Below are 18,298 nucleotides of genomic sequence, written 5' to 3'. Positions count from 1 at the left end.
ATATTTTTCATTTGTTATGAAAACACAATTTTATATCAAAGGCTAGAAATACATATTTACTCAATGCAAATACCAAATGAAATCCAACTTAATACATAGTGAACTACAGAGGAATGACAAAAAATGAGTAAGCATTTTAAATGCAACTGAATTTACAATATTGCCTTGATATTTTCTATTGGTTTTTAATCTATACATAAGGCGCAAGTTCTGGAATTACAGGTTTTAGTTTTCATTTTTCTTAAAAATAAAATTAAAACCCTCAAGTTAACTACAGATTTATCTGGGCTCGTAGAGGTAATCTGCTCTTTGTAACAGGTTGCTCAGTAGTTTCTTCGACTTTAGACCTCTCCACTGGATTAATGCCTCTGTTTTCTTTGTCTTTTCCATGTGATTTTTTATGCTGTGGGTTTAAGAGGAGAAATTAAGTCAATATAAAGTAGCATTTGATACATATTAGCTATACTCTATTTTCAGAGTTCTCTGGATTATAGGAAAAAAATTAAGTGTGAAGAGCTTCCAAAAAAGCTCAGCACAAACATGAACCAACAATCTGTCTGGCAAGCAGAAATGAATGCCTGCTTCATTTACCACCAATGGAAGGAGTGGGGTGAAAAAAATATTTTCTGTATGATATTCCAAGGCATAATAACAAATCTGACTGTAGAACAGTGATCCTCAGGAGGGAGCAATTTTGTCCCTCATTCCCTACCTTAGGGGACACTTCATAATGTCTGTAGACATTTATGGTTGTTAAAACTAGGGGGAAGAAGCCAGAGCTACTGCAAAACATTATATAATACACAGCACACAGGACAGGCCACCGCCACAAAGGACTGTCCACCTCAAATGCCAATGGTGCTGCTGTGAAGAAATCCTGTAGGGAAACAAAGATTTGCTTTTGGAGGGGGGAAAAAAAGGCAGTACTATTTTAAGCAGAGAATCTGATATATGGGCTACCTCAAGACACTTTTTAAAAAACTGTATTTTATCATTCATGTAAACTTATTTCATATTTTTCATTTAGGAACTGGTATTTCATTGGAATCCTTATACTTGCTTTAAGAGATGGTTGGCAATCTTTGTAGACCCTGTCATCAATGCTGAGACAAATCATAAACCTACTTCAGAGTTTTAAACCCAGAAAACTTCCGATCATAGTGCTATCAGGGAAAAAAAAATTCTGTACTTCAGCTAAAGGTCTAAAATCCAATCCCAAATCTTTCCTGTGCTTGTAGGGACCTCCTCACAACTGAGCCACAAAAAGCCTGGCCTTCGAAATGCCTTAAACAGTAATAATGAATGGATTTTCAAATAGTAATTAACTTCTTTGAACTTTCCCCCTTTTCTTAACTTTGTAAGATAGAAGAAAGGGTTGGAAAATGAAAAGAAATATATAGAGTTGTCTAATAGGGCAGAATAAAGCAAAAGTAAGAATTTGGGGATAAAACTGTCTTAAGGCAGCCAGAGAGGAATTTAATAGAATCTGAGCTAGAAGTTTGTTATTTTTTTTTTAATTGTTGTTCAATACAGTTGTCTCCATTTTCCCACCACCACTTTCCCCTGCCACACTCACCCTCATGAGCTAGAAGTTTTAACATCTTAAATGAGGGATGGAATCTTCAGAACTTGGTAGCAGACCTCCAAGTCCATTGAAGACAAGTATAAGCATATACATACCAGAAGCAGCACTACAACTGTAAAATGGAGGCATCAATGTCCTACATAATGAAATCTTTACTCCACAGGCTGTCTAGGCTCCTGTCCTCAAAACACAGGGAAAGGTGCTAGGCAGTTTAGAGGGCCATACTCCCAAAAGCATGTAAAAGGAAGTAGGCGACATCACAGGATTTAACCGTACAAGAGCAAGGCAGGTGAGGAGCTCAGGAAACACAGAGAAATAATTAACAAGAGCAAAGCCTCAGGCAGAAGAAATCACTAATATAACCTAAGAGGACTTTGGTCTCTCAATCTTTTAAACCCTCATAGCCTTCAAAGTCTGATTATGGACAGAGACAGGTTCCAGGATTTCCATGTCAAAGGCAGAGGGAAGAGAAATGACTGTTCCCAGTATCCATTCTGAGTAAGTAGGAAGCTGAAAAAGAGCAGCTGAAGATTACGAACTGAAGATGATGATCAAGTCAAATTTTGCCTTTATTTATCCTACAGAAAACCCCTAATCAATGATCTAATTGTATAAATAATTTAAATTAGAGAAGTTAACAAGCCATTCTAAAGGAACAACTGAAAATATTTCCTTGTTCTACCTACCGAGACTAATGCCTTTATGTTGAAGAGCAAATGATTGCTATACCAGACATGAAAGGGTTATCTGATAGGATATAATCAGGTACCTGGAAAAATGGAACCCCACCACTTGATGAACAATCCACATTAGCATCTATAGATGGCTCTTGACCTGGGGGTTCTTCAATAGTGTGCTCCAGAACTGCCTTTTCTTCATCTGAGTCCTAAAATAAGAAGCAGGATGAGTGATTAAGTCCAAGGGCTTAAAAGTCTTCCCAAAAGTAAAGGCAGTTTTCTTCTTTTAAAATAACACACTATCTACTGTATAAAAGTTTATATTTCAACAAAATTAGTAGAAAGTTTACAAAATAATTAAAATAATCCCTAATATATTCTCATACAGAGAAGTACCTAAAATAAAATGTGGAAAGTGGTATTCTCAGAATAATGGAATCATAATTTCTTTTCTATTTTCTTCTTTATTACTTTCTGATTTCCCAACTATTCTAGAATTATTATACTTCAAAGCCCAAACTGTGGAGCTTGTCTATGCTCTAATTCCAACTCTATCTTTGTGGCTTGCAACAATATAACTTAGTTTCCTCACCTATAAAATGGACATAGTACTAGCATCCACCTCACAGAATTAAGAGAATTAATTGAGTAAATACATATGTAAAGCTAGAACAGCAGTGTCTAGCACATAAGTAGAACATAAATATTAGATATTATTATCCATGAGTCTAATAATAAAAAATGTCCAGATAAAAGAAAGACTTAATGCTCAGACAATATTATAAATGAGAGACAAGGTAGGGTTGAAGGGCAAAGACTAAAACTCTTCACATGAAGGTGATGATATCAAGTTTATGGGAGAGTTCTAAAATTTTCATTTTTTTCCAGTTTTACCTGACTGCTGTCTTCTTTGTTTTCGGAACAGTTTAGCATCATTAACAGCTCAGGCTGTTTCCTTGTCAGCTGATCAAGGAGCTGTTCACGTGGTTCAGTTCTCACCAGTGTTGAGGGGTATACATAGTTTTTCCTCTGTGGTGTTGTACCTTTAGTAGACATCATTTAAGCGGGAAAAATTGAAGTGTGGGATGTGAATAAAATTTTTTTTTTTTAATGCTACAACTTACACTACTAGTCCTGTCACCTAACAGGCATATATTGCTTATAATTATTAAATAATATTCCCTAACTTGACAACTGATTTTAAATAGACACAATTGTTTTCAAAACATGAAATTTTGTATCTCTGAGGTTGTTACAAAAGGTATGTTGTAGACAGTATTATTGGAATAAAAGAAGTTTTCCCAACAGGATCACATTACAGGAATAATCATATAAATTTGACAGGAACTAAATATTAACCAGTTAAATTTCTTTATAATGAACTCATGCTCTCATACTTTATTTGGGCACTTGCCTTTCTACTTAACATTGATATTCCTAATTTGATTGAAAACTGGACAAAAATATTACAGGATTCTTAGGGGGAAAATAATGAACTAATATTTAGCAGAAAATCCTTTTATAATTGTTTTAAAAAACTTTACAGTGTAATGTATATACCATAAAATCTACTGAATTATTTTTAGTAAATTTCCAGGATGTGCAACCATTACCACAATCCAATGAATTTACCGCAATCCAATGAGCAACTCAGTCACTCATCCTGTGCTAAAGAGCTTGTTATGCCTCCCAAAACGGTGATTCATAAATGCCAATCTAACAGCCCATGACAAAATGAGAGGTACACATAAGAAAATGCACAATGTGGTGAGCTTTGCACTAAACTAGGTTTATTTATTTACATTCCTCTAATTTGCAAATGAACAAAAAAATAGGAATGTAATTAAATAAATCATGGTGCTAGATTGTTGATTGATTTTGTTTTTAAATGTTCTCTAGTAACAAAGCCAGTTCCCTAGATGTTTGTAAAATTTGGCTGAACTGTGATGCCCAAGTATCTAGCAGTATCATCACCTATATCATGATATCTGATGCTTCATTAAAGTTACTTTAGGGTTCCAATTTTTCCACATTTGAGTTGATTACATGTGGTGGTAAATTCCTATCAGGCAATGGCTGGACCTAGTTTTTCCAAGCATCTAGCACTGCACAAGGTTGAATTCAACTTCAAAACTTTAATAATTCTATTTCCCTCTTAAAGTACCTGTTGGGATATCCAGTTTCAGATCCTGATGTAGAAAGCAATTAAGCTTAGCCAAACCAATTTTTATAGTGTCATTAAGTTCTAGACTTTGTGTCATTAATTTGTCTTCATCGATATTTATCTGACCAAGAAAAATGTTACGGTGGTTCTCATTAGCTGCTTTCTGTCCATGTAATTTTTCAGTAATCTCTGAACTTGAAGCCTCACAACGTTGGTTTACAACCTGTAAATGATGCAAATGCACTTTTATTACTAAAAATCAAACTTGTCAGTGCTTTACTCAATATATCATTTCCCCTTGCCTTGAAATTTTCCATAAAAAGTTTTTAAAACGTATGCCAAAGTAGGGAGAATAAAATTAACCCCCCTGTAACCACTTCTCAGCCTCAACGTTTATCAGCACATGGGTTAGAGCCTAAACAAGACTGGCCATTTACTCCTCCTCCTGGGATTATTTTGAAGCAAATCTTGTATCGTTTCATCCATTTACTTCAGCATACATTAAGACTTAAGAGCTCTTTAAGACCACTTGCAAATCAAAATAATTTAACTGATTTCTTTATATCAAATGTCTACTCAGTGTTCAAATTTCACCAGCTGTCTCAAGTGTTTTTGACAACTTGTTTGAGTTAGAATTTATTAGATTTGGTTGATATGCCTTAAGGAAGTCCTATACAATTTATCATGCAAACTGGAATACTTTTCAGAATGAAAAGGGCCATTCTCAATAATTACCCTAGTACAAAAAATGTGAAACAAGGACTACGCCAGGCAAACTAGGACTTAAGGCCACCTAATCTTTCTTCTTCTTTTTTTATTAATCCTCACCTGAGGACATTTTTTCATTGCTTTTTTAGAGATGGGGAGGGGAAGAAACATCAACGTGAGAGACAAACATTGATCGGTTGCCCCCTGCATGTGCCGGACCAGGGATCAAACAGGAAACCTAGGTATGTGCCCTGGGAATCGAACCCGCAACCTTTCAGTTACAGGGTGACGCTCTGACCAAGCGAGCCACACCAGCTAGGGAGAGACCATCTAGTCTTAATCCTTTGATATAGGTTCATCCTTCCTCATACTTTTCTCCTTGAAACAAATTTTTGTTGTTGAAGAAACCAGGCCTTTGCTCTATGGATTATCTCAAATTCTGGATTTGGTCAATTGCATGGCTATGCAGTATTTTCATGTTTATCTGTCTTCTGTATTTTCTACAAACTAGTTAGATCCAAAGGCTTGATCTAAATTAGGCTTAATTTTTTGGCAAGAATATTTCATAGCTGGTACTGAAAGCACAATATACCTGGTTATCTTTTATGTTAAGATTAATCAGTGGCCAGGTAGCTTGGTTGTTTAGAGCATCATTTTGATATACAAAGGTTGTAAGTTTCATCCCCCATCAAAGCACATATAAGGAACAACTAATGAATGCATAAATAAGTGGAACAACAAATCAATGTTTCTCTCTCTTCCTCAAATCAATAAATAAAAACAAAATTTCTTAAAGATTAATCTGAATTTGGGTATGGTCACCTACACATTTTTCTTCATCCATTACCCTGCTTAATCAGGACAGAATAGCTTTCTTATTGTTTGGTATGACATGATCTCTAGGCTCATCTGGTACATTTCCTGCTGCAAACCTAAAATCAGCTATTTTTACATCACACCCTGGTTCCCTTTAGTGAAAATAGCTTATATAGCTTAAAATACTTATTTTTTTAACAAAATTCCTAAGAATATTAATGAAATCTTGTTATTGTACAGAAAGTAAAAAGCAAACCAACAAAGGGTTCATGCGAATGTTAAATTCAAGCAAAATGAGAAACCTATCAAGTACTCATTGAGCAATCAGAACAACATCCTAAATACTTAAAAGCAGTAACAGATTTAATCTACTAAAGAAAAGTAAAAAGCTTATAGAAGTGGAAGATACTATATATCAAAAGACAGAGGGCCCTTAACTGAAGGAACTAAGTCAGAAACCAAGAACAGATATGGATCAGACAAATGTGAAATAATTTTGGCCTCTAGGATACATATACATGAAACAAGATCATGCATAAGCATATCAACTATTATATACTTAAAATGATAACTCATTCATTATATTTTTAAATGTCATTAGTTTTGAAACCAATTCTTAGCCAAGAATATTTAATTTTTTTGATAACCACAATTTTCCCCAAAGTAGGGTTCCAGTTACAAAGTTATTACCTCCAGTAAGTTCTGAATTTCCTCTTCCCTTTTATTTAAGCAAGATATCCACTGTTCAGAAAAACAAAGTACGCTTGTGTTCAGAGCTTCACATCTCTGTTCAGTCTCTTGAGACGTTATTTCAAGGTTGCTATTGAGTTTATCACAGTGTTTCACACACTCTTCAACCAATTGTGTGCCTTCTTGGTTAAAATGTCTGAGTTCCTGTGATAAGTCATCACAATCAGCACAAAATTTTGTATTGTGATAAGTTGTTTTGCTGATTATATCCTTAGATTTCCTATAGGAAAAGAGAACAGCATTGTTAAAATGGAAAACTAAGACTCAAAGGATATATAACTTGCCCTAGATTACACAGATCAAAAATGGCTTATTTAAACCCAGGTAGTCTGCCTCCAGAGCCCACGTTCTCACTTAGTCTTCAACACTGAGAAGGGATGCTTTAGTCAGTGTCTTTTCACAGCAGACCAACATCACATCTGCGATAAGATGACCTTTGAAAATGTCTTTTCTCATAAAGCCTATCTCGGTCCTACCTTTCTGAGGTATAATGCTGTACTTTTACCTCTTAGAGTATTAACTATACAATTATTAAAATGAAATCTGTGTGTTTTATTCCTCCTATTAAATTATGTTATTTAAGGGCATCTACAGCCTCTAGTCTAGTCCCCAAACTGTCCAGTCATTCTCTTTTTAAGCAGTTTTACCTTGCTCATAACATAAATCATAAAAATTATAAATCTTACAAAAGTCAACTATAAAGTCTTCTAATTAAAAGGAATGATATTGATGTGTGACAAACTATACATAAAGTACACATAGTACATAGAAACATAACCCTGACATAAAACTAAGGCTTGTTAGAATATACATTTAAAATTCTTTGGTGGCTTCCTTCTCTCAGTGAAGTTTCCCATAATAGCATTAAAGTCATCATAGAGCACCACGGAATTAAACTTTGAGGAATGAAAGTTACCCTCTATTACCACTAGGTGGCACACCATGTGAGTAAGCAAATGTGTTCAAAAATTCAATCCCAGATAAAGTGGACATGATAGAAAAAAAAATTTAAGTGGTAAACTTGAAGACTAACAACACAAATCTATCCCCCTGAAGGAATCACAACCCAGTAGGAAGATGAAACTTATTCATAAGTGACTACAAACTATTATAATAAATAACAAAGGGAGTGGGTCTCAAACTTCAGTTTACATAAATCTCATCAAGATTCATGGGCCCTGCTCCTGATTAATTCTTTTACACACAGCCAATGCCAGGAAGATAGGAAAAATGACTTGCCTATGCCTTAAAGAAAGTATACCATAGCTCCCTTCCCATTTCAATCCTATCCCTTCAAAGCTATGGAAGAAACCCAAAATCTTTGTCTAGACACTAGCAAAACAAAGTAGGGAAACGTTTTCAAGATTCAGGCTCTAGAAAGAATGCAAAACAGAACATGATATAATGAACAGTACCAACAACAGGACTAAAAAACAGATGGTAGGAGTTAGGTAGTAATAGAGGTGATAGGCAGAATACTACATCAGCATTGTTCAATAGATATATAACATGAACCACACATGCAGTGTAAATACTTCTAGAAAGCAACAAATAAACAAACAAAAACAAAAAACCTCACAGACACAGACAACAGTATGATGGTTACCAGAGGGTAAAGGGGTAGGAGAGGTTGAGGAAGGTAAAGGGACCAAATACATGGTGACAGAAGGAGTCTTAACTTTGGGTAATGAGCACAAATGCAATCTACAGATGATGTACTTATAGAACTGTATACTTGGAACTTACATAATCTTATTAACCAATGTCACCAATAAATTTAATAACATTTAAAAAGTAAGTACTCCTAGTAGTCATATTAAAAAATAAAATAGGAAAGCAATCGGAGTAATAATGTATTGGGTATATATAGCATATGTGAAAGTAAAATATAAAAAAATAATGCATAAGAAATGTGAAGGAGAAATTGTAAATATACTGTTATAAAGTCCTTTCATTACACATGAAACAGCACACTATTTGAAGGTGGATTAAAATTATTTCAAAATGATAATTTTACTTTTGACCTAGTGATTCCCCTTCTGGAAGGGAATATATCCTATGAAACCCAAAATACTAATTCAAAAGAACATAAGCACACTTATGTTCACTGCAGTGTTATTTACAATAGCCAAGATCTGAAACAGCCCAAGTGCCAAACAGCCCAGCAGATGATTGGATAAAAAAGCTGTGGTACATTTATACAAGGGGACACTCCGAGGCCATCAAAAAGAAGGAAATCCTACCTTTTGTGACAACATGGATGGACCTGAAGATTATTATGCTAAGTGAAATAAGCCAGTCAGAGAAAGAAAAATAACATGTGATATCACTGACATGTGGAACCTAAACCGACTAAACAGAAATAGAGGCATGGGTACGTGGAACAGACTGACAGCTGTCAGAGGGGAGGGGGGTCGGAGAACTGGATTAAAGAAGGTGAGGGAGTTAACCAAAAAGCATATATACATACCACATAGTGTGGTAATAGCCAGAGGGAGAAGGGGGTGAGGGCTAGGTGAAGGAGGGCAAAGCAGGGGAAAATGGGGACAGAGACTTTGCTTGGGGTGATGGGCGCATGATGCAATGTGCACATGAGGTTTTATTTAGTTGTGCCCTTGAAACCTGTATGGTTTTTTTGCAAACCAATGTCATCCCAATAAATTCAATTAAAAATGTTTCCTATTAATCCTAAAAAAAAAACCACTTAAAAAGTAATTTAAAAAGTGTAACTGATAAGTTAATGGCACAGATAAAATGAAAACAAAAATGCTCAACTTAGATCAGGAATGGGCAAATGGAAACAAAACACAAATGATGCAACAAACACAAAATAGCAAAATGGTAGATTTTAATCCAACTATATCAAAACTTTAATGAGAATGGTCTAAAACACTGGCTAAAAGTCACACTGTTAAATTTGGTGAAAAAAGCAAGACCTAATTATGCTATCTGCAAGAAATCCACTTCAAATATAAAGGCTTAGGCCAAAGTAAAGGAATGGAGAGAGTTAAATTATTATGCAAATAGCTGAAGTACTTATATTAATTTCTTATATTAGTATCTACTTATAAAGTAGACTTCAGAACAAGGAAGATTATCAGGTATAAAAAATACATTACAGACAAGGATGTCTGCTTTCACTTCTTTTCAACATCGTATTGGAAGTCCCAGCCACAGCGGTCAGGCAAGAAAAAGAAATAAAGGACATCCAAATGGAAAAAGAGGAAGTAAAACTACCATTGTTTGTAGATGACGTGATAGTGTACATAGAAAACCCTATAGACACCACCAAAAAGCTACTTGACCTAATAAGTGAATTTGGCAAAAAAGTGGGAAACAAAGTCAATCTTCAGAAATTGAAGGCTTTTTTGTACACCAACAATGAAATAGCAGAAGCAGAAACCAAAAAAAAAAAAAATATATCATTGGCTATAGCAACAAGAAAAATAAAGTACCTGGGAATAAATTTAACCAAGGAGGTAAAAGACCTGTACGCAGAAAACTATACGACACTGAAGAAAGAAATTAAGGAAAACACAAATAAATGGAAGTATGGATTGGAAGAATTAACATCATCAAAATGTCCATACTACCCAAAGAAATTTATAGATTCAATGCAATCCCTATTAAAATACAAATGACATATTTCACAAAGAATAGACATTTCAAAAATTTATATGGAACCATAAATGACCCCGAATAGCCTCAGCAATTTTGAGAAAGAAAAACAAAGCAGGAGGGATCACAATACCAGACATCAAACTATATTACAAGGCTACTGTAATCAAAACAGTCTGGTACTGGCACAAGAACAGGCACATAGATCAGCAGAACAGAATCAAAAGCCCAGAAATAAACCCATGTCTCTATGGTCAATTAATACTTGACAAACAGGGCAGAAGCATAAATTTGAGTAAAAATAGCCTCTTCAACAAATGGTGTTGGGAGAGCTGGACAGCTACATGCAAAAAATTGAAATTTGATCACCAAAAAAAAAAAAAAAAATACATTACATAATGATAAAGGGGTCAACTCTCTAAGACACATCAACCCTAAGCGTGTATGCATCTAACAATAAAACATCACATGAGGCAAAAACTGACAGAATTGATACAAGAAACAGACAAATCCACAATTATAGTTGGAGATTTCAAACTCCTCTCTTAGTTTAGAATACCTCATCCATCAAAAGCAGAATATATTATTATTCTTATATGGGTAGTCACACACAGAACTGAAAAAGCCTTAAAATTAAACAGTCTTTGGAACCACAGTCCACAAAAGTGGGCCAGCAGGATCTGCACAGTAAACCTAAACAGAGTGAATTCCCGCTAAAAAAGAAGACAAATAGGATCCTGAATCTCCTAAAATAATAACCCAAATGTTCAAGATACAATCAAAACCTACTCTGGAGTCCTGGTGAACTCTGGCCTGGAAACCAAAAGGTCGCTGGTTCAATTCCCAGCCAGGGCACATGCCTGGGTTGCAGGCCAGGTCCCCAGTTGGGGGTGCACGAGAAGCAACAGATCGATGTTTCTCCCACAAATGGATGTTTCTCTTCCTCTCTTTCTCCCTCCCTCTCCCTCTCTCCAAAAAGAAAGAAATAAAATCTTAAAAAAAAACAAACAAACAACCCACTCTGGAAAATCACAACTTGAATGAGGAAAGATAAGGTGCCAACGCTGATGATTCAGGTGTTGGAATCATCTGGCAAGGATTTTAAAGCAGCCATCATAAAAATGTTTCAATGAGCAATTATAATACTTCTGTGGAAAAATATTTAGTGAAGAAATAGAGGAAATAATTAAAAAAAAGAAACAAATGAAAATTATCACCCTCCCCAAAAGAACACTTCATTGAATGGATTCATCAGTTAAGTTAGAGATGACAAAGGAAGAGTCAGTGAACATGAACACAGATCATATGTAGAATATATGAATAACAACAAAGAGAAAATAAATCATACATCTATAGCCCCAGAGACCTATGACCATAATAAAGGATCTAACATTTGTGTCATCAAAGTCCTAGAAGCAGAGGAGAAAGAGTATAGGGCTGAGAGGTGTTCAAAGAAATAATAGATCAAAGTTTCCAAGTCTGGTGAAAAGCGTTCAGTCTCCAGATTCAAGAAACTGAGCAAACCCAAATAGGAATACAGGGTCCGGCACAAATGACGCCCCCTTTTTTTTATTACAAAATCATAAGCATGCAATTCTGTATCATAACAATATCACACTCCAGCACACCATATGACATTTTAGGTGAAATGTTCAAATTAAAATTACAAATTATTACACTCATATTATTACCCTACCAACCACACTCAAGCAGGCCTTACTTCTGGCAGGCCCCGTATGTAAGACACCATATAATAAGACACCTAAATACGTTAAGACAAAGAAAAAAATCTTAAAAGCAGCTAGAGAAATTTCTTATAGGTGAATAATTATTTGAATGACAGAAGATTTCTCAGGGAGGCCAAAATGAAAGGAAAACAATGTATTCCAGATGCTTAAAGGAATGTCAACCCTGAATTCTACATCCAGGAACAGACTCTTTCAGTATGAATGGGAAAATCAAGGTATTCTCAGACAAAAACAGAATTTCTGACCAGCAGACCTTAAAGACTAAAGGAAGTTTCCAAACAGAAAGAAGCTTGGAACTTTAGGCACAGTTTTATGAACAAAAATAGGTCTAAATATAATAGGAAATCCCTTTCCTCAAGAGTTTAGAATATCCATAGGCAAAAAATCGAAACCTGACGAACCTCACACCTTACATAAAAATGTAAAATGAATCATAGATTTAAATCTTACATGGGATGTTCGCTTTGGCAGCACATATACTAAAACTGGAACAATAGAAAGGATTACCACGGCCCCTGTGCAAGGCTGACACGCAAATTCAAATTTGTGAGGCGTTCCATGTTTATATTTTGGGCATTAAACCTTTATATGTATGTGAAAGGCAAATACACTATTTCCTACCTTTCTTTACATTGTCATTTCACATTCTTGATTATGCCCTTTGATGCACATTTTTATTTTGATGAAGTCTGACTTACATATTTTGTCTTTTGTTTCTTTGGTGTCAAATCTATAATCTATTGCCAAGCTTGAATTTATGAACAATTACCCCATGTTTTCTTCTAAGAGTTTTATAAGTTTAGCTCTCATATTTAAGTTTTTCTTCTATTTTGAGTTATAGTTTGCATATGGACTGAAGCAAGGATCCAACTTCATCCACTTTCATGTGGTTATCCAGTTGTTCAAGCACCATTTGTTGAAGAGACCCTTCTTATGGATTACAAAAGCCTCGACACCCTTGTTGAAAATAAATTGGCCATAGGTGTTTTGGTTTATATCTAGATTTCAATTCTATTTCATCAGTCTTGGTTTTGTTTGTTTGTTTTGCCAGAAGTTTGTTGTTTTGATTACAATAGTTTTGCAGGAAGTTATCAAATTGGGAAGATGAGTCCTTCCCCTGTTGTTCCATATGAATTACAAGGATGGACTTTTCCATTACAGCAAAAAGGCCTTTGGAATTTTGATGGGGTTGCACTAAATCTTTATATTGCTTCAGGGACTATTACCATTTTATCAATGTTAAATCTTCCAATATTTGAATATGGGATGGTTTTTCATTTATTTACTCATTTTGTTTAGCAATGGTTTTAATTTTCAATATACAAGCCTTTCACCTCTTTCTCTATTTCTACTAATTAAGATTGTGTTTGTGTACAAATAAACAAAACCTTCTAACAATAAAATAAATATATCTTACATGGGGATGGATAAATGGTGACTTTGGGTGTTAAACACACAATATACAGATAATCTATTATAGAGCTGTACACTTGAAATTATAGAATTGTACACTTGAAAAAAAAAAGAATTGTACATGTGAAACCTATGTAATTTTATAAACCAATGTTGCCCCAATAAATTTTTAAAAATTTAAGAAAATTTTATTTTTATTAAAAAGAAAAAGAAAAACTTTTTAAAAATAAAATTTCAAAACTTCTAAAAGAAAAATTAAGTCTGACTGGAACATATGTAAGTATGTGAGACTGACAAGCAAGGGGGCTATAAAGCAACATTAAACTCTAATGAAGGAATCAGCAAACTTTGTCTTAAAAGTCCAGATAAAAATATTTTAGTCTTAAAGGCTGTATAGTCTTTTAATGTACATCTGCAGCAAAAAGGCAGCCAAATACAGCCAAAGGCAACACAAATAGAAATATCTGTGTCCAATAAAATTAACTGCAATCACAGGCATCCAGCCCACCAGCCAAACCCTACTCTAATTAGTAAGTATAAATTTCGTTACTGCCATGGGTTAGACAAATTACTTACTATACTTACTTACTATATATTGTAAGACAGAGCAAATTAAGTAAATATACTGTGAATGAGATCCAGGTTTCTCACTGTCTGAAAGGGAGCACAAATATAGAGTATTTATATGCATGTCTATGTACACACATCACACACACACTTCTAGCTGTATTCACCTAGGGTATCTAGAAGAAATGACACCCCAGTAGCAATACCATACCTAGAGCTCAGGTCAAGGTTTCTATTATTATGATTTCAGGGCTGGGGCTGATAAAGTACCAGATGAGCCTGAAACATCTTCCTATACCAGAAAGTAAGAAGCTCAAATATGATAGGTCATACTAAAAGGATACAGGAGTCAACTTGAAAGAGTTTCTCACTAGTCAAAGCTGGGATAATTTGAGTATCAAAATAAATAACCCAGAGGACAAAAGATTCCATGAGTATATGCTAACATAAAGAAATTAATAAAAATAAATGGGAGGAAAAATGGAAAGGGAAAAACTCTTCCTCTCAGCAGAATGCCAACTAACAATAGTAGAAGAAATGACAAAATTAGAAAAGATAATTTGACAGACACTATTATTATGGTTGTTTCACACATATTATCATTAGACCCTAAGAGGAAAGGGATAGTTATATAGTTTCAAAGAATCTCCACATAAATTCTTTATGAATTGCAAAGGAAAAGAGTAACTAAATTATAGTGGAGAAATCTGGAGGACAGCACTGTAACTAAGTTGAGTTAAATAAAACATCACCAATTATGAGACAAATAGGTATCATCTACCTTGTGATATCTAAGATGCACTAAAAACAAATCACTTTTGTAACATCAAAATTACAACTATAGATCAATGAGTCAGAACTGTCAGAAATCAAGCTGAATGGAAGTCCTACACTACAGATTTAAAGAAGAAACCACATCGACCCAGTACGAGAAGCAGAGACATGGAACAAGCAGGTCCCACACCTGCAGATGGCAGATAAAAATTGGGAGGGATATTTCAGGACCAAGGGGTCCAAGCCGTACACCAGGGCCCAGCCCAGGATTCCAGTGTTAGGAAGGTAAGTCTCCATAACTTCTGGTTGTAAAAACCAGTGGGGATTGGGGCTAGAGGCTGTGGAAGACAGAAAGGTCTGGCCTTCCTGGAAGTTCTTCCTTTCCTCTTCCTCTTAAAGGCCCTGCACACAGAATTACTCAGACTCACTCTCTCAGAGTTCCAGCTCCAGGGCAACAGCTGGAAAGGTACTGAGGCCTACAGAGAGGAACTGAACTTTTTGGCATCAGGGTGAGAGCTGGGGGTATGCTTTTACCCAGACATAAGAGCTGGCAGAGTCCACTGTTCCTTTTCTGAGCCCTTACACCACAGAGACACAGAGCCACAGAGCCAGCAGGCAAGCTCCACAACTGAGACTCCTTCAACCTGGCTAACAGTTTGTCCTATTAAAAAAAACCTGGTGAATCCCCATTGGCCTGCCTCAACCAAACCAACTTTTGGGCCCACCAAACTTGTTTCAGAGGCTTTTCCATATGAATGGCCTGTCTTTGTCCATGCTTCAGATTTTCCTAAATGCTCTAAAACAAGCAGCATCTGGACTTGGTTCACAGCTTGGCCTTGCCTGGGCACCTCCTAGCACAGCACAAGTAGTAGCCATCTGCAAATCGCTGTGTCGCTTATGCTATGTGACCTCAGACAGAATATGGTTGGTGGCTGATCCTGGACATGCCAACAGCAATCAAGGCTCAACTACAAGAGTAGGGTGGACACATATCACATTGTGGGTACACCTCGAGTTCCCAGCTTGGATAATAGGGGAGGCTGTGCCACTGGACCCTACAAGACACCTGCTACATTAGGCCACTCTACCAAGCCTGGCAAGATGTAGCAGCTCTACCTAATACATAGAAAGAAACATAGGGAGGCTGCCAAAATGAGGAGACAAAGAAACATGGCCCAAATGAAAAAACAGACCAAAACTCCAGAAGAAGAACTAAACAAAATGGAGACAAGCAACCTATTAGATGCAGAGTTCAAAACACTGGTTATAAGGAGGCTCATGGAACTCAGTAAGAACCTCAACAGCATAAAAAAGATCCAGTCAGGAACAAAGGATACACTAATTTACAGGGAATCAACAGTAGAATGGATGAAGTTGAGAATCACATCAGTGCACTGGAATACAAGGGAGCAAAAAAAACCCCCAATCAGAACAGCAAGAAGAAAAAAGAATCCAAAAAAAAAAAAATATATGAGGTTAGCATAAGGAGCCTCTGGGACAACTTCAAGCATACCAACATTTTCATCATGGGGTTGCCGGAAGGAGAAAAGAGAGCACAAGAAATTTTAAACCTATTTGAAAATTGACAGAAAACTTCCCCAACTTGATGAAGGAAATAGACATACAGGTTCAGGAAGTGCAGCGAATCCAAATCAAGATGAACTCAAAGAGGCCTACACCAAGACGCAATATTAAAATGTCAAAGGTTAAATACAAAGAATCTTAAAAGCAGCCAAGAGAAAACTAGTTAGTTACCTACAAGGTAACTCCCATAAGACTGTCAGCTGATGTCTCAAAAGAAACTTTGCATCTACATGGGACTGAGAAGAAATATTCAAAGTGATAAAAAGCAAGGAACTACAGCCAAGAGTACTCTACCCAGCAAAGATATCATTTAAAAGTGAAGGACAAGAAAAAGCTAAAGGAATTCATCAGCACCAAATCAGTATTATATGAAATATTAAAAGTTCTTTTTTAAGAGTATTAAAAATATGAACAATAAAATGGCAATAAGTATATATCTATCAACAACTGAATCTAAAAATCAAAATAAAATAAACAACCAGAATAGAAATAGACTCATAGATAGAGAGAACGTTTTAATGGTTGCCAGTCTGGAGAGGGGTTGGAGGGATGGATAAAAAAAGTGAAGAAATTAATAAGTACAAGTTGGTAGTTAGAGAATAGTCATGGGGATGTGAAGTACAGCATAGGGAATAGAGTAGCGAAAGAACAAGTCCATGACCCATGGACATGGACAACAATGTGGAGGTTGCCTAAAAGGCGGGGACGGGGGGGCAGGGTGTGTGTTGGTGGGGGGGTGTGTGTGTGTGTGCGCGCGCAGGGCAGAGCTGAGTGGAGGGGTACACAAGGGAGGAAATTGGGACAATTACAAAAGCACAAATAAAATATAACTTTTTAAAAAATATCACTTTTGTGGTATTCTTGATAATTTCAACTTATCATGATGGCCAACCCCAACTGAGGGACATGAGTATTCTATACTTTTGAAAAAAAGTAAAGGTCTGAAACACAAAGACTAAGGAACTGTTCCAGATAAAAGGAGACTCAAAAGATATGACAGATGCAATGCATGATCCTGGGCTGAATCCTGAACCAGGAGGAAAATCTTTTTCTTTTCTTATAAAGAACATTAGTGAGATAATTGACAAAATGTGAATTAGGTGTATATATTATATAATAGCAGTTATCAATATTAATTTTCTGATCTAATATAATTGTACTATGGTTATATAAGAGCATCCTTGTTTTCAAGAAATATACATTGAAGTATTTAGGAGAAAGTTTGCATTATATCTATAACATCCTCAGCTAGTTCAGAAAAAATATAAATATATAACAGTACAGGGGGAAAAGTGAGAAGAATGAGAATGAGAAAACAAACATAATAAAATGTTAAACAAGAAATTGGGTTGATTGTTTTTGTACTAATCGAAGGTATTTATGCTGAAATAATTTCAGAAGCAGAAAAAAGTTAAATAGAATTTTCAAACCGCTTACTGCTCTGTGTTTTCTTGGACATTAGTAAGTGGTTTCTGGATGTTTTCACACTTTTCCTCCAAAGCACAGAATCTCTCACCCCAAAGACTGATTAACTGGCAAAGTTCCTGTAAGAAAGGTGTAGGGAGAGGAAGAGATTGAAATTACCACACTTGAACTTTTTTTCTATTCTGACATAAAGTATTATCCCCATAGGTGAGAATTATACAAATTCCTTACAAGAGTTATTTAACTAAAATAAATAAATAAATAAATAAATAAATAATCACACAAACAAGCAAAAAAATTTTTTTTGAAAGAGTTCTTTAACGCTACCTCTCTCCCATAGAGGGAAGTAGCGGAGGTTGATATTAGAAGGATAATATTATAGGGATTTTTTTTTAAAGTAAATAATGAGTAACTTGGTATTTTAACAAATACCTTTAGTGTACCTCTAAACTTACCAAATATATCAAAA

At 35.4% G+C, this 18,298-nt stretch overlaps 1 protein-coding gene and 1 non-coding gene across 2 annotated transcripts in view; one reads left to right on the top strand and one right to left on the bottom strand.

The window, feature by feature from the left end:
* Nucleotides 1–271: 271 nt before the first annotated feature.
* Nucleotides 272–18,298, bottom strand: part of KIF11 (kinesin family member 11) — a 55,592-nt gene continuing 37,565 nt past the window's right edge. Inside the window, exons 17-22 of the mRNA XM_054572468.1 lie at nt 17,842–17,948; nt 6,641–6,920; nt 4,427–4,649; nt 3,157–3,305; nt 2,355–2,471; nt 272–403 (exon numbers count right to left, since the gene is read on the bottom strand). Of these exons, the coding sequence (XP_054428443.1) occupies nt 272–403; nt 2,355–2,471; nt 3,157–3,305; nt 4,427–4,649; nt 6,641–6,920; nt 17,842–17,948 (1,008 nt within the window). The remainder of the gene's footprint in view (nt 404–2,354; nt 2,472–3,156; nt 3,306–4,426; nt 4,650–6,640; nt 6,921–17,841; nt 17,949–18,298) is intronic.
* Nucleotides 12,524–12,632, top strand: LOC129070058 (U6 spliceosomal RNA). The gene has a single exon (XR_008529076.1). It is a non-coding gene; the product is annotated as a U6 spliceosomal RNA (small nuclear RNA).

The sequence above is a fragment of the Pteronotus mesoamericanus genome, unplaced genomic scaffold (genome assembly GCF_021234165.1).
Source record: "Pteronotus mesoamericanus isolate MK-2021 breed Mesoamerican mustached bat unplaced genomic scaffold, CSHL_Meso_final contig_24, whole genome shotgun sequence".
NCBI classification, from domain to species: domain Eukaryota; kingdom Metazoa; phylum Chordata; class Mammalia; order Chiroptera; family Mormoopidae; genus Pteronotus; species Pteronotus mesoamericanus.
The sequence above is the reverse complement of the archived record's forward strand: the minus strand, read 5'-3'. Positions and strand labels throughout refer to the sequence as shown.